At 40.5% G+C, this 16,771-nt stretch overlaps 1 protein-coding gene across 1 annotated transcript in view; it reads right to left on the minus strand.

Annotated features, from left to right (window-relative positions):
* Nucleotides 1-224: 224 nt before the first annotated feature.
* Nucleotides 225-16,771, minus strand: part of oca2 (oculocutaneous albinism II) — a 57,158-nt gene continuing 40,611 nt past the window's right edge. Inside the window, exons 19-24 of the mRNA XM_084921996.1 lie at nucleotides 16,070-16,197; nucleotides 15,415-15,474; nucleotides 14,568-14,672; nucleotides 12,759-12,852; nucleotides 9,474-9,567; nucleotides 225-1,052 (exon numbers count right to left, since the gene is read on the minus strand). Coding sequence (XP_084778122.1) covers nucleotides 965-1,052; nucleotides 9,474-9,567; nucleotides 12,759-12,852; nucleotides 14,568-14,672; nucleotides 15,415-15,474; nucleotides 16,070-16,197 — 569 coding nt within the window. The 3' untranslated portion in view covers nucleotides 225-964. The remainder of the gene's footprint in view (nucleotides 1,053-9,473; nucleotides 9,568-12,758; nucleotides 12,853-14,567; nucleotides 14,673-15,414; nucleotides 15,475-16,069; nucleotides 16,198-16,771) is intronic.

Genomic DNA, 16,771 nt, shown 5'->3' on the forward strand with positions numbered 1-16,771 from the left:
GTGGTTCACTTCTTACCAGACTATATCGCCATAGTACCTTTTGGAGCTGGTTAGGTTCCAGATTAGGGATCAACAGTCAATCCTCTGGAAAATAGCATCACCATTCCTGGAAGGTCTTTTGACCTCTGGCTGCAGAATAGACGGGTCTAAAGTTTTTCAATAGTGTCTAAAGTCTGTGTTTCCCTGATGAGCATCTGTAATAAATATAAATTCTTACACGCAAGTTTATTCCTCGATTTATTTTTTCGTTCTCCTTTTGGCTGTTCAGGATGTTGGGCTGTACAATGCATACAGAAAAACAGATAAAGTAAGAAGATGCTGTTCAGTGCATTGAGAGCATTTACATGATGAATATGATTGCTGAAATAAATCAGTGAGTTTACATGTACACAATCCACTAGGTGGTATACAATGCTTCGACCACAGTCTACAACTGCTTTCTTGTCTCATCGGTTCTTTGCAGTTAAATTGATGCTGCCTTTGACACAAACCATTAGAAAATCCCTTTCACTGGATCTTGTTGTAAATATAAACAGAAGTTTGGTAAACCACTGGTGTAATGTTCGTGATTGGTTTTCTAAACAGGCCACTTTTTCTTTTTTTGTTTCTTTTTTGTCTGTTTCCAAAAGCACGGACAGTCTGACATCAGCGAGCACACCTTCAAATGCTTACACTAGTTATTTTACCCTGTGAAGCCATAGCACCATGTACACCATAATGGACTGGTGACATTTTTGTTTCAGAAATTTCTTGCATTTTGGTCAAAGTTCAGATAAATCTGGTCCCTGATGGTCTACACTTTACTCAAAGACACCACTTTTCCGTGCTTTGAAAAATATGGCTGCAATGCTTCATATAATGCCGGTAAACTGAGCAGTCAGGTTACACTTCACGTTACAGTGAACTCAGACTCTTGGAGGAGTGGTCACACAGTTTCTTTGGATCTCTGTGCAGCAGGTACAGTTCACATGTTCCATCCCAGTCCAATGTGCGTGGCCAGCAGGTAGCACATGCCGATCATGCATGTCATTATCATCATGGGGAATCCCAGCCTGTACAAAACAAGAGAAGAGCAAATTAGTTGCAATGATCAGCACTTCAGTCAGGATTAGTGGAATAAAAAGATTTACGGGCTGCAGTAACCTGCATGTGGGGGCCTGTCTCTGATCAGGGCATATACAGAAAGTCAGAAACAGCAATAAAGGAGGAGCAGGGGGACAGGTGGGTTGTCAAGTGGCTTGCAGATGTGCCCTAGATTAGCCATTTGAATTAACAGGATGGTATAAACTGTCCTGAACTAGATCTATGCTTCACTTGTTTTCTTTTGTTGAGATAAATATAGTTAGCCACTCAGAAAAGTCACAGAGCTCAACCTCCACCAATATGACCATTTTAAGAAAAATTATTTGGAGTCTCACTAAATGCTCCCTCTGTCCACCAACTCGTGTAATTTGTCTCTTGCCTTGGAGAAGGAGCTGGTTGGCAGTGTTTTTGTAGTTGTTGTCATCATCTTAAAATGTATTCATTGTTCCCATCAGTGTGTGTCTTCTATTATTTTGCTATTGTTGCATGATTCAATGGAAGCTGTTAGTTTAGCAGGAACGTAAGCTCCAGCACACCCAGAACAAGAAGTCAAGAAATGTTGTTTACTACTTTTATTATTTTCTACTATAGCTCCAGCACCTTTCACTCTTACTGAAGCAAACGGCAATTTGCTTCAATAAGTGTAAAGCATCGTGTAATGTCACATGAAGTCATAGCTTCCATTTATATTTATCCTGGTTTATTCTCTCAAATTTCTCCTTTAAAAAAATATATTACCAAAAATGGCATTAAAAAAATCCTGGCACTAAAGCTAGGTTTGAAAAAGTAATAAAAGACCTTTATCTTACAGGGATTTTTCTTCTCTTTATTATCACCTATCTTTGTGAGAGTCATATTTTGACCTTTGGCAGCCAGAGACAGTCCAACTCCTCATATAAAGAAAACCAAATTATTGCAAAACCCAGTCTTATTGATGTGTGACACTTTGCTGAGCTCCACAGCTAACTCTGTCTTCACTCAGCCTGCAGCACAGGGAGGTCAGAGCTGCACAGCCGCTCAGAGCCGTTAAAAATTCAGCGTCTTGATCAAGGACACATCAGCCTGCAGGTGAAGGCTTGTCTTCCTGCACGCTAAAGCTAGCAGATGCTCCGAGACATGCACATTGCGTACAACGGAACAATCTAAAAAGTCCTCGGCTGCATGCACACATCTCATTAGTCCAAAGTTGTTTATTGAAACAGAAATGGCTTCACATGGTGACATTTTTAAAGGCCAGCTTTCTTCTGAATGTAATGACTGAAATGTAGTCCCCTGCATGAAGCATTGGTGGTGACTGCTGCCATGTATGTTTCTGCTTCTCATCCCTGAATTAGTCTCCTTAATTAAAATGTGTCCTTAGATGACTCCTGAACTGCAGATGGCTCGTGTTTGGATGTCTACCATGTCCTATATGGACACATGGCAGCTCCGAGGGCCAGAGATCTGTTCATCCTCACTCTGTGCCACGGATCACTTTGGAGGACAAAAACAAAAACTACATGTATATTCAGCGTGCCAGCCATCAGTCTTCATCAAAGCAGAAAAGGACTAATTAAGACTAAAAAAATAAGAGAACATATCATTAAAATATCATTGAGAGCAGATGTTGCTCTCACTCTGACAGACTGAAGAGAAAAAGTTTGGGCCAAATCAGCCTGGAAAAAAAACATAAACATACAGCTGCTATATTATCTGTGTTAATCTTTATATTAGGATTAAAGACAAAATGATGACAGTTCATTCAAATGCAATTATTATGACGATAAACATTATATTTGGCTTACGTGTGGTTTTATGTGTATAAAGCACACAGATGCTTATATGAAATGGCAAGGTTAACCGTGCAAGTCTGATTGTCAGTGAGACAAAAGGTTACCTGTCTCTTTGCTGTGTGTATTTTCAGTTAACCTGGACATGACCTCTTCTTAGAGGATCTCAAGGAACTGAGATGACCATTTGGGTTCAGAATGAGTATCTGATGATCACTGCAGCTGCCCACAACTTTGTTTTCTTTTTCATTTTCTTATGTTTAGCTGCCTTTACGGGTCACTACGGTAGTCATATATGGTTGTCTGCTGAAGGCCAAGGCTTTTAAAGTTCTCATCAGAGAATTATCTTCCTCTGATGATGCAACTCAGAGAGGTGACACTAAGGAGGACCTTCAGCAGCTCATCAACCAGTTTGCCCATGCCTGCAGTGAGTCTGGGCTGGCTATCAGCATCAAGAAAACCAACAAAATGACTGATTATTTTAGCTGTTTGGGTTCTGTCGTCGCCAGCAGCAGCCTATAGTATCATTTACTAGGCAAAAAGACAAACAAGAGAGTGCGGGACATCAAAAGAATCACCTAGAACCATTTCACCTTCACTGCCTACAACAAATAGTCGCTAACATAACTATGCTTAAACAAGCCAGCTCTCAGAGCATGCCTCTCCACCTCCTGTCAGTGTCGATCGGAGCCTATCTCGATCGACACGAACATCAGGTGACCAGATGTCCCCCAGCATCTCAGCAGGTCCTGTTTGCAGATGGGACCTGAACATCAGGGGAACGACACTAATCATCACAGTTTGGCGTCACAGTGCTGAAGGATTGAAGAAGGGCCAAACAAAAAAAGCTGCAACCAATAGCTAAAGGACAGGAGCCACAATAGCAACCAGAGACAACAAGCTCGAGTCCTTGATCCACACTTCAGCTATGTTTGCAGCACTTGCAAGGATCATATTACTGAACCACTGTTGATTCATGTTATATGATACTGCCAAAAAAACCCCTACATTACTTCTATGATAGCATGTAGGTATTTCCACCACACATCTAGTGTGTGTGTGTGTGTGTGTGTGTGTGCGTGTGTGTGTGTGCGCGTGTGAGTAAATGCAATATAAATATTTGCCAGTTCATCTACTGATTGAAATGAGACAGCTACCATCTATTTCCTGTTCTGTTCAAAAGTGTCTGGATGCATTTCTCTCTACCGAGATGGGTTTTGTTTTTATCCTAAAAGGGTACATTTTGTCAATTTAAGCATTTTTTTTTTTTTGTTTCTTTGTTTTATATGTCCTCTTATAAATACAATATGGGGTTATGAGATTTGTAAATCATTGTGTTCTGTTTTTACCTGTTTTATACAGTGTCTCTACTTCGTAGGATCTGGGTTTATATGTGTAAGTGCCTGTGTGAAAACTGCAGTCAGTGTACCATGTCTGCTGCTCAAACTAAATTATGAGGTTTCCAGTGAATATGCTTGCAGAAATGGCAAATAAGTACTTGGACTGAAGAATATTAAGGCTTTATAGGCACTTCAACACTTTCATGATTTTAAGTGCAACAAAAAAACAGTTTCAAAGTTTCTCAACTGAGTCTTAATGGTCATTGTCATTTTTGAGTGATTATCATTATTTACGCATCAGTAGCAAAAGTGAGGGGATCTGTGAAGAAAAGATGAAAATAATATAAGATTTACTAAAAAGATTTTCGATAATATATATTAAGTTTAGAATTTATAATTTTATTTTTTCTGATAATAAGTAAATAAGTAAAAGATCTACAGAAGAAAGCATCTTCTGTAGTACTGGTATCACATCTCTAAACTTTCAGTATGGTGAATGCCTTTTCTCTAGAAGGTGTAAGCATTTTGCAGTAGTAACATTCTTAGTTTCCTAACCAAACGTTCTTCATTTTCATGCACCTGAAAGGAACTGTCTTTTTCTTTTCTTGTCTACCATCGCCAGACACTGCTACAGCACAGAAGTCATTCAAAATCCACCCTGCATGAGGGTCTGCTTTGTAAGCAACACATTCTTCAGAATGGCTGACTACAAAGGACGGTGTCACAGTGTAAGGGTGTTAACCCTTATTATCAATTCTAGACCAGGTTATGAGTTCAGTATAAGTTACTGTGGTGACCTAATCAGATGAAAAGCACCACCTTCAAGACACTGAAAACTCTGACTTCAGGCTCAACATATTTCAATAACCTATTAGTCTGTTTTCCTATTGGCCCCCCAGCTCACCAGTGGTCCCTTCCAAGATTTAGATCACCATGTGGCGCTCTCAATCTTGGGGTTGAACTGCAGCTGCCAGAGTAGAGCCAGAGCCAAAGAAAATAGTTCCTTTTCAGTGCTCCATAGAATGCCTTTCACCTTATTTTCCATATATTAATAAAGAGTTTCCTAAGTCCAGTCCTTTCTCATCAATTTAGGTTTTTGCACATGACAGTTTGCAATCAAGCCGTGGTAGATCTGCTGCATGAAATTCTGTCCTGATTAAACAAAGACAAAAGCAGCCGATGATCTGTGTTGAATTTGTTGATTAAAATGGAAGCTCTCACAGGTTTTTTTAGCAAGCCAAACACACAAAGCGTTTAGTGTAGCTGTCAATATGCACCCGACAGCTACTGGAAATAATATTGTGCAAAAAGATGCAAAGTGGTTAATGCTACCTATTTTGTGCAGAGGTCAGCATCCTCATATGTTGATGAACCACAGAGAAGGCATGGAATAGAACAGGTCTGTCAGTGCTCTGAAGCACCTCCAGACTGAACAGTAACGCAGCATTTAGCTGCACAGATGTAGGGCCACTTCAGCTTTGGTGTTTATATTGATTTGTAATGTGAGAATTCAGTTCTTTGACTACACTGCTCTGTTTCTGTTAATACCACATGCTTTTCATTTAAACTACACTATAATCACATATTGCTTGTGGGAAAAATGAGGCTGTCTGGCTGTTATCGCTGTCAGACAGCCTGAGGTCACCTCTGCATGAGTGAATCCCTTTCTACGGAGCAATACCTATTTCCCGATCACAGGCACATCATGAGGGGACACGGGGCACATGAAAAAGACACCACAATATACCACAGAGAGGAGCAGGGTTCACCTTGTCTAAAAAAAACCCATCAAACCTTGTGATCTCACACAATGACTTAATTGCATATGATGGGAGCTCTTTGAAAGTCCTGATGCAATCTCAAAGACTCTTTAGATAAACCAATGGGCTGCGCTTCTCTGACTGTGTAGGCTGCAGGACAGAGAGAGCAGCGCTGCTCCCCTGTGATAATGGTTGACCTGTTCTATTCAATGAGCACAAAAAGCACACTGGTGCAGTGTTTAAGCTGTGAAGCGGTACACAAAAAAACCTCCAAAAATATGTATGAGCGTGATTGCAGTGTTTATTAGAAATAAAGCTAAAACACCTGCCTCTGTAGTGCAGAGGCTTATTGTTTTCTGTATAGATTTCCTGCAGGTGACTGTACATGAGCCACATGTGGTCCAAAAAAACAAGACACTCTGAAGCACCTTACATTGTCTAATGTCATTTGTTTTTGTGTCTCAAAACTGTAGCAATTTGCTACATTGATAGGCATTTACAAGTACATTTTGCAGTGGGTCTATTCTAGAGTGTAAAGCATTACAAGCACCCGTGGCAGTTTCTATTCAACCGACCAACATACAGAGCTGTTACTTTAGTGATGCACTTTAGGTTAATGGTTTGTGGAGAGGTGGATGATAAGGGCCTTGAGGCACGAAGGAAGCAACAGGGACCATGCTAACTGCTGAGCTATTCGAGGCTATTCGTTTTCCTTTGTGATGGCTTATCAAAAAGGCATTTGTGCCCCCGTGGGCTCATCTGGCCCCTGAATTCATCCTCCTGATACAGCACTAGTCAATCCCAGCTGCCCGGAGTTGCAGACCAGACTTCGCTCCCCCTTGCCTGTCTCTCTGAACAGCAGTGACCCTTGCCACAGACATCCAATTACAGACAGTGCTTCAGCCAAGAGCAATGCTCCTGTCCAATAACTGTAAACACAGCTACAGCGGGAGAGAAGTAGAGCTGACGGGTTGCAACTGTTTCCCCCCATTTCAATGAAATCCTTTGCAGACAGACGTCCCAGAGTCTTTTAAGTGCACTAAGAAATTTGTCAACGAGCTTTAACCAACTCTGACACATTTTCCACCAATTACTTCACTGGCTTTAGCAGCATGTCAGAGCCAACTGAGCAGGTAACGAAGGTTGAAAAAGTAATGGTGGAATTTTCTTAATGCCAAAGGTCACCTGCAGTTTTTCTTTTTCTTCTCAGCCACAGTCTCATTAGCTGTAAATAGGAATATCAATGAAGCAACCTGCTACAGATCAGATTACAATATTAAAACGTAGTAGTAACATAGTAACATATCCTGTAGCTTAGGTATGTGGGAGGTACAATACTTCTGCAAGTCTTTAGAATAAATTACAACTCACTGAAAACAACAAATTGAGTATAGCGTTAGTTGAGTTAGGCCACAAAGTCACAATCCTGACTGATCAGCTGAGCTGATTAGGGTGTGCCTTTCAGAGTGATGTAGACTTAAGGACCCACAATGCTGAACGCAGGAGGATTCCAACAGAAAGCTGATAGTAAAATCCACAAAGTAACAAAAAGTCCAAATACAAGAGAAAATAGACAGTATAGACAGCAAGGCAAATACGAGGAGCCAGAGAATTTAAACAAAAGGTGAACAGGACAACACACACACACACACACACACACACACACACACAAGTACAAAGAGGAAGTCTATTGGTCTATTGATTGGAATGAGGGAAAATGTGCGAAAGAATTACAACCAGGTGAAGACACACAGGATAATCACTCAAGGGGAAGCAAAACCACACAGGGAATTGAAGAAAACTTTCACAGTAAAACAAGAGACCAGTACATGAACACTAACTCCTAACAAAATATCAGACCAGGAAACACTCAAAAACAGAGGAAGACACTGGGAAACATCTGAGAACTAAAAGCTAGAACATTTGGTTGGTCCCTGTGGACCTATCCCTGACTCCTCCAGTCCACATCCTTTGGGCATTTAATGGTGTGAGAATGTGCGTGTGTGAATACTAGAAAGTACTGAGTAGAAGGCATTAATAAGTGCCAATCAATTTAGCATTTTCCTTAAAATCAAGCCAGGATCACACAACTTAAGCAACTGCAGCATCTGCAAACCATCTCTTCCTTAGCTCCTCCTTTTTATATCACAGAATTTTATCGCTGTTATATGATGAAGCCCAGTCTGTTCTGTCTGGGGGTGCTCGGTCCTGCTCTCCTCGTCTCCAGATTTTCACATGGAAGGACTGGGAATGGGAACATCAATGTTCTTTAGACTACAAACTGAAATGCTCATAGGGGGTCATATGATTGTTGGGTTTTTCTCTGTATCTATGAAGCGCCTTGAGGCGACTTTTGTTGTGATTTGGCGCTATATAAATAAAATTGAATTGAATTGAATTGAAATGTCACCTTCACGGCGGCGCTTCAGAAAATGTTAGGTGGTAAGTATAGATAGAATATCAGTATAAATGTTGTCTGTGATTGATATGATGAAAGCGCTGTCACTCCATCCAGTGAAAACACTTTCAGATCTTTGATGACAATAATCTACAGTCAGCCACAGACACCGCGTTCAGTCATAAGTGTCACAAGTTTAATGTTAAATCAAGTCTCTGTTCAAATCTGTTACACAAATCCCAAAAGAAATCCTCTGACTTTGTCTCTTTTCAACCCTCACGCGCATTACATTTCCACTGTTCCCTAAATAAAATAGCGATGCAGTTCCAACCCAATGGCATATCAAGCCTAATCAGACTCATATTCATGCTTTTTTCAACATAACTGACCCCTTCGTCTTCTCCAACAAGCAAACCATAAAGTGTGTCTGACTGCTGTGTCACCAGGGTGCAAATTATCAGTGAGCAGGTGGCAACCTGATAGGAAGCCTGCTGACCATCCAGCCTGCGATATAACCACATTTTCTGCCATTCATTCGACTTTTTTTCTTGTAACCACCCTAGAGTTCTGAAATCAGGCTCCACGGTTGGACGATTTCACTCAGTATCAGTTCAATCAGTCACACATATGTTACACTGTTTATGCCTCTTTCATGGTTCAGCGTGACTGGGGGACTTCTATTTCTGTCGACATGAGAGAATATTGCTGCAGGTTGACTTCCTCCACACTCACTGTAGTAAACATTTCTCTACAGGGTCACTGAAGAGGACACAGACTCAAATCACTGCTTGCACTACATAACAAACCCGTGCGTATCGTGTTGTTTCCTGGAGTCTGCTCACAAAACGCTGCACCTGCTGCACAAAGACAAACTAAACGTGTTTTGTCACATGATACTCAGTGCGACACGTTTTCTCTAAATGTTCTCAGGCTATGCATACACATTGTTGGCAATTTCTAATGCAACATATGATGGACATAAATGTGTAAGTAGCCCCTCAGGCTGAATAGCCTATCGTATTTCAGCACCACAAACCAAGAACAGAGGAACTTTTCAAACTTGCTGTTTATGACCTCTTTGTACATGGGACTGCTTCGTGCTGTTAATGGCGCCTTTGCTTACTTGAAGAACTCCATGAAGGAAAAGCCATATCCATGTTGCTCAGCGATGCCTGCACACACAACGTTGGCTGATGCTCCTATCAATGTGCCATTTCCTAAACAGAAAAGAGAAAAAAGTCAGAGAAAACGTTTCTTTAATGTCAGGTGTGTTTCCAGAACCACTAAAAACTGCTGTAATTAAACCTATACTGAAAAAGGACAATCTTGACAAGACACAAATGAACAACCACAGGCCGATCTCAAATCTCCCATTTTTAAGTAACATCATTGAAAAAGCAGTTTCTCAACAGCTCAATTACTTCTTAAAACAGAATAACTGCTATGATGCCTTCCAGTCAGGTTTTAGACAGAACCACAGCACTGAAACCGCTCTGACCAAAGTGTTTAATGACATATGTCTGAATACAGACAGTGGAAAAATGTCAGTCTTAGTTTTGCTGGATCTCAGTGCAGCATTTGATACAGTTGACCACAACATATTACTCAAACGACTGGAGAACTGGACAGGTCTTTCAGGAACTGTACTAAACTGGTTCAAAACATACTTAGAAAACAGGAAATACTTTGTATCAATAGGTAACTTCACATCTGAGCAGACAAGTATCACATGTGGAGTTCCCCAAGGTTCCATCTTGGGACCCCTTCTGTTTAACATTTACATGCTCCCACTGGCACAGATTATAAAGAACAACAAAATAAACTATCATAGCTATGCAGATGACACACAAATTTATATCACAATGTCACCAGGAGACCGAGGCCCTGTACAGGCTCTTGGTAAATGCATTGAGGAAATTAATGACTGGTTGTGCCACAATTTTCTCCAGCTAAACAAAAACAAAACTGAAGTAATAGTCTTTGGTTCCAAAGAAAAACGATTGCAGGTCACCAGAGAACTTCAATCTATACAGCTAAAAACCACAAACCAGGCGAGAAATTTGGGTGTAGTGATGGATGCAGACCTAAACTTAGAAAAACACATTAAGACAATAACAAAATCAGCTTACTATCACCTCAAGAATATTTCAAGGATAAAAGATCTGATGTCTCAACAGGACCTGGAAAAACTAGTCCATCCATTCATCTTTAGTAGGCTTGATTACTGTAACAGCATCTTTACAGGTCTACCCAAAAAAATCAGACAGACATCTACAGCTCATTCAGAACTCTGCTGCTCGAGTCCTCACTAAGACCAAAAAAGTGGACCACATCAGTCCAGCGCTGAGGTCTTTACACTGGCTGCCTGTCCATCAGAGGATAGACTTTAAAGTTCTGATGCTGGTCTATAAAGCTCTGAATGGTTTAGGACCAAAATACATCAGTGACCTCCTGACCCAGTATGAACCTTCCAGATCCCTCAGGTCATCTGGATCCGGTCTTTCATCAGTTCCCAGAGTCAGAACCAGACATGGAGAACCTGCATTCAGCTTTTATGCTCCATATATCTGGAACAAACTCCCAGAAAGCCTCAGATCAGCTGAAACACTCAATTTATTTAAATCCAGGTTGAAGACTCACCTATTCTCAGCTGCATTTGAATAAAGCACCAAATCCACACTTTTAAGCTTAAATTTCAAAACTTATATTTTAACTACTGATTTTATCTACTGTTTTTTTTTCTCTTTAATCAATTCTAAATCATGCTTTTTATTGTTTTTGTTTTTTAATGTCTATGTAAAGCACTTTGAATCACCTTGTTGTTGAATTGTGCTATATAAATAAACTTGCCTTGCCTTGCCTAAACTGCTTTTTATTACTTCCCAGCAAACAAATAAAGCTGGACACTCATATTAAACATGGCTAAAGTTGCAAATAAACAGGTCAGGGTCTCTGAAACGCTGCACTGTTTCACATCCTGTTTCAAAAACATTTTGTTTTCTATTCTTGGATCTGATTGGCATTAAATGGAGGGTCTCTCTTTGTACGGTTTCAGAAAAAGCTCTGCTCTGAACACAGCACGCCCACCCACCTGCTCAGTCTGACTCAGAAATACTTCCATCAGTTTGCTTAAAAAAAAATTTGGAGGTTGACCAGAAAAGAAAACTATGAGAAATACTATGCATTTCCTGAAGAAGTAGAGCCATGGATATTAGTTTTCTTTTTCTCAGAAAAAAACAAAACAAAACAGCTAAAGACCAGAAAGTCAGCTTCTGCAATCAGAGCCCACTATGAAGGTGGATCTTTAGCTGACTAATGTTAGAAGATGATGATTCTTTTTATCTGTAAAGGGAAATGAAGACGAGTTAGAAAAGCACATTTCAGTGATTGGTTACTTACACATCTCTGAAATGTTTGTCTTGTATTGACACTTAGAACAAATCTCTACTGTAACTACTGTTTCAGAATGGGAAATTATGTTTCTCAGTTGGTTTCCTCTACCGCTGCAAGAGGAAGACACACTGCACAGAACCATCACGGCCTGTTTGCAGAAACTCAGTAGAAGTAACAGGAACGTGTGCTTTTAAGGAAGAGAGACCATAAAGAGACAGGATGCTTGTTTTAGGAAGAGAGTGGAGCGAGTGGCTGCATCAACGTTTAGTAGAAGATGAGTAAGGACTCGTGTTCAACTCGTGCAATGCTGCACTAGAAGAACCCAATAATAAAAATATAGAGCTGAGCAAAACACAAGTTAACATAAAATATTTCAACATTATGAGTATGAGTACTTTACAGTCTTATAATACTGTTGAGCATCATCACTTTTCAGCTTTGTCTTGGTAATTTCTGACTTAATCTCATAAAGAGATTAAGTCTGACTGTTTTCCAGTCAGCACGCGTACCCATCCTGCAGTTCAATACTGCCCACATCTCAAAAGGTGTCAGTGTGAGGATGGAGCTTGGCAGGGGCAACATCACACTGCCAGTCGATAAAGACCTGTCACAGTGCAGTTGATTAAACTGAAACACTATGACAGCTCTCTCTCCATTTGTGTCCTTCCCATCGGAGCAGAGCCACAGTCGGATGAAGGGCTGGCCACTGGGGCGCAGAATGAGCCTGAGTGAGGCGATCTCTGAGAGCCCCGAGGCTGCTTCCACAAAGAGCGCAGCCTGACCTCCCCGGGGAGCGACACAGCTGTACAAAGTGTGGCTGTCACCTGGAGCATATGTTGTCTTCTTCTGGCAGCCATCATCAATAAAGATCCACACCTTTCAAACAGGGATAAACTATAAAGTCCCTGATGTCTGTGAGGGAGTCTGGAAGGCTGTTGTGTATTTTTCCCAAAACCTGACATGCAATGCACTATTTTTATAATACAGCATATGAGGCCCAAGAAGCAATACTTACCACCCAGACAGGCTCCCATAGCCAAAGCAAAGATGAGCGGTTTAACTGGCAGGTTCACATCTGCATCCTGACTCAGGTTGATGAGAACAGGAATCTGTAGAGACAGATTTAAAATCATGAAAACAGCTCTTTCTTGAAAATTTACATACACTGTTTTTAATATGGCGAAATCTTATTTTTGCTTTTTTTTTAACTATAAGAAGGATGTGTGTGTGTGTGTATACATATTTAGACACCTTTGTGAGGACAGAAAATTGGGATGTCACTATACTTGTGGGGACCAAGAGTCACCACGAGGCATTTTTGAGGCTTAAAATGTGGTTTTAGTGTCAGGGTTACAATTAGGTCATGTTTAGGCTAAAGGTTAGGCATTCATTTTTGATGTTTAGGGTAAGCGGCTAGGGAAAGCATTATGTCAATTAGATGTGTGTGTGTGTGTGTGTGTGTGTGTGTGTGTGTGTGTGTGGTGGAGTTATGACGCAAGTGCTATACGATAACATGTTTATGGACTCCATGATGAATAAAGCCTGACTGTTCTCCTTTTGGAAAGTATTATTATTTCTCTGAATTCTTTCTAATACCCAGTAGGGGCGACTTCTCCAGTGTGAAAATACATGTATATGAGAGTGTACAAAAGTATGAGAAAACAAACCTATGCCTGAGTTGAGTTAAGGCCTCCATATACCGCTAGTATTTCCTGATAGGATCTTATTTGCTGGTCTTATTCATTATTGTTCATATTTTGAAATATGTACCAGTTTTGACAGCTGCTTTATATCAATCTACATGTCTGCCCCTTGTTAGGGAAGCAAACTTTAAATGTATTTTTGCAGGAATGGGTAAAATAGTTTAAAAAAAATGCATTTGAAATGATTATGAACAAACAGTTGGATGTTTTTAAGGAGAATATTTGTTTGCCCTCTTCCGATGTACCTCTTGTTTCGATGTTCTCACTGCAAGATCGGTAATTTTTTTATATACAGACATGAGTGAAGTATCAATAGTTTCCTGTAACTCTGGCACAGAAAGCAAATAAGTGTAAATGCAGAATTGTTGCTTTGAAAATGCTTCTAAATTGATTCATTCATACATAAATTTCCTAATCTCAATCACTGCGGACTGAAGGGGGAAAACAAATCTTTCCTCAGCCTCACTCTATTGTGCCAATCAGGACATCTTTCTTCTTATCAGCGGTGCACTGAATTGAAAAGTGACGCGCTTTGAAGTGCTCTTCTTTTCAGGTAGAGCAATTCTTGCATGGGCCTGAAACTATGGGCGAAAAAAAAAAACAATCAGAGAAAAGGACATTTTCAAAAACCCCCATGGACACACTGACTAGTCAAAAAATGTGATGGTTTAATTCTCACAGGCAACATCTCATTCTGTCAGTGGGATAACATCTTTCTCCTTTCTCAGTGTCATTTTAATTGAGCACAGAGGCACTCCTCTGAAACATTGATCTCTGCTGAATCTATTAATTTGGGGGGAAAAGACAGCTGACAATAGACGTGGTGAGCCAGTAGTTGTTCAGACAGTTTTTACAGAAATAAACCTCCAATTATGAAATGATTAACACATGTTCAGCCTGTTTTTCTCCTCCCACATCTGATTAATACATAATACAGCCCTAAACCCTGGTTGCATCTCTGCCTGTTATGTATGTACATCTTTTAACTTCTGTATCAGCATTTAATTGCTGTAGCTACACATTATAAATCGCCTCTCTTCCATGTCACAGAATCTGCATGTGATTTGTTTGTGTAAGAGTGTGATATGCTGCAGCTGTGATATCAGGCTCAGGGCTCTTACCATGGTGGCAGTGAAGGGAATGTTGTCAATGAGAGAAGAAGCCAGAGCCGAGACCCACATCACCAAGATAATGGCTATAGCCAAGCGCTGGTCTTCTGGCACCGCCTGACAGGGGAGATAAGAGTGACAGATAACTGCTACTTTTATTGCCGCTCACACGCACACGCCCTCTCTCTGCCTTCGCTGATTTAAATCAAACACAACAATTATGTTCAGTCTCTGACACCGAACCCCTCCTCGGGGAGCAGAAGCTGAGAGGATGAAGCTGTTTGAATGTGTGACACAACCACAGGTGGTGGCTTTGAGTGTTATCTGTGCTGTAGGCGCACAGCGAGGCTGGTTCACCGCATGTGGTGTGATTTGAACCCTCTTCATGGCGACAGTAAGGAAAACAGAGTCTCCTCCTTTATTTCAGCTGTCCTGCAGCCCTATGAAGAGAGAAAGGCCATGCAGCTCTCACAGCATGTTGTCCATGGTTCTGGGACACCGAGTGGGTCACAAACCACAAATAGCACACTACCTGTCATGTGTCATTATTAGGCTCGCAGGGGCCCGCAGTCTAAACACAAGCTGACGTAGCTATTACTGGTGCAATTCTCTGCTAAGAGACACCTCGCTCGCATGACGCACAGAGGCAAGAATATGGGTGAAAATTACTTCAGACCCCTTCAGCTGCCTGCAGGAGTCAGATGCAAAGAAAAGAATTGAATTGCGAGCCAGGCAGAACAAAAGGATCGATATGCATGGAATGCAATATCGCATCACCTGTGCCCAATTATCAGCGATGCCAGCCGCACAGAGACCTGAGAGATGACTGTAAAGGTTCAGAATCAAAGGGGAAACTTACTTTTATAAGCAGTGCTGTCTGTTCTCCAATATAGTCAATAAGCTGCAGCTGGGCTAAAGCCTGAAAAAGGAAGAGGAGAAGATTAATAAGAAAAAAAATCAGAAGAGAATCACTTAAAGGTGAGATTAAACCGAAAGAAGAAAAGCAATTTGGTTTCCATTTAGTGGCTATTAAATAGACAGAGACAGATGTATCCTTGTTATCATTCCTGAGATTGAATATTATTCATGTGCTGGTGAGCACTGCTTCACTGACTCTACACTGTGTTGTAGTTTTGCCCACAAAGAGAGAAACAACAAAGCCCTCACTGTGCTGACAGGACACTTTTCTTTACATCCTTTCATTGAAGCTCATGGGTGACAATACAGATAATTACTTTGCACATTGCGAGCTGACTGCCAGCTGCACTGTCAATTGAATCTATGCATTGATTCTGTTTTTCCTTAGTGTCCTGTGAAGCTGCTCGTCAGAGCAGACCCCAGCTAAACCTACATTTATCTTAGATCTGGATGCTTCAAGTGGCTCTAATTAAAAGTTGTTGTTTGGCATCAGTTTTTGGTTTTCACTGTTCGATTTGTGGTCCAAAATTCCTTTGGAAAAAAATAGAAACGAGCTTTCCGTTAAATGCCAGAAACTCGGCCTGTATGTTAAATACCTCCATCAAAACGAAGAGGCCGGCAAAAAACAGCAGCGTGGCCCACTCCACACGGTGCAAGATGATCTCAAAATCCTGAATGTCAGCCAGAACCAAAAGCCAGAGCGCACCCAAGATAGCGATCCAACCTGAGAGAGAACAAGAAACACCATCTGACATCTCCCTTTACAGCAGGAAAACATGTTCATATACATAAAAACACTGACTAGCAGATTTTCACAGATTTATATTAGCAGATTGCTCACACAGTAAAAAACAAAACCTTTATCACATGTTACACATGCAACCACTGTTTTTAAATATCTATCTATCTATCTAGATATATATATATATATATATATATATATATATATATATATATATATATATATATATATATATATAGATATATATATATATAGATATATGTCTATATAGATAGATAGATGCCATTAATGATTTTTTTAAAAAAGAAACTAGCTGGTCTTTGACTTTCTCTCAAATGGATGAATTTTTATGAAGTTTGATGGATTTGTTTTTAAGGTCCCACCACAGGATTTCAGTCAGGCTGAGGTCTGGACTTTAACTAGACCAGCACCTTGATTCGTTTCTTTTTCAGTCATTCTGTAGAATTTTTGCTGCAGTGCTTGGGATAATTTTCCTGTTTCATGAATCGGTTTAGGCAAGTTTTAGCTGTCAGAAAAATGGCCTCATATTTGATAT

Source organism: Perissodus microlepis, chromosome 23, assembly GCF_051167445.1.
Source record: "Perissodus microlepis isolate ML-2025 ecotype Zambia chromosome 23, ASM5116744v1, whole genome shotgun sequence".
Lineage (NCBI taxonomy): Eukaryota > Metazoa > Chordata > Actinopteri > Cichliformes > Cichlidae > Perissodus > Perissodus microlepis.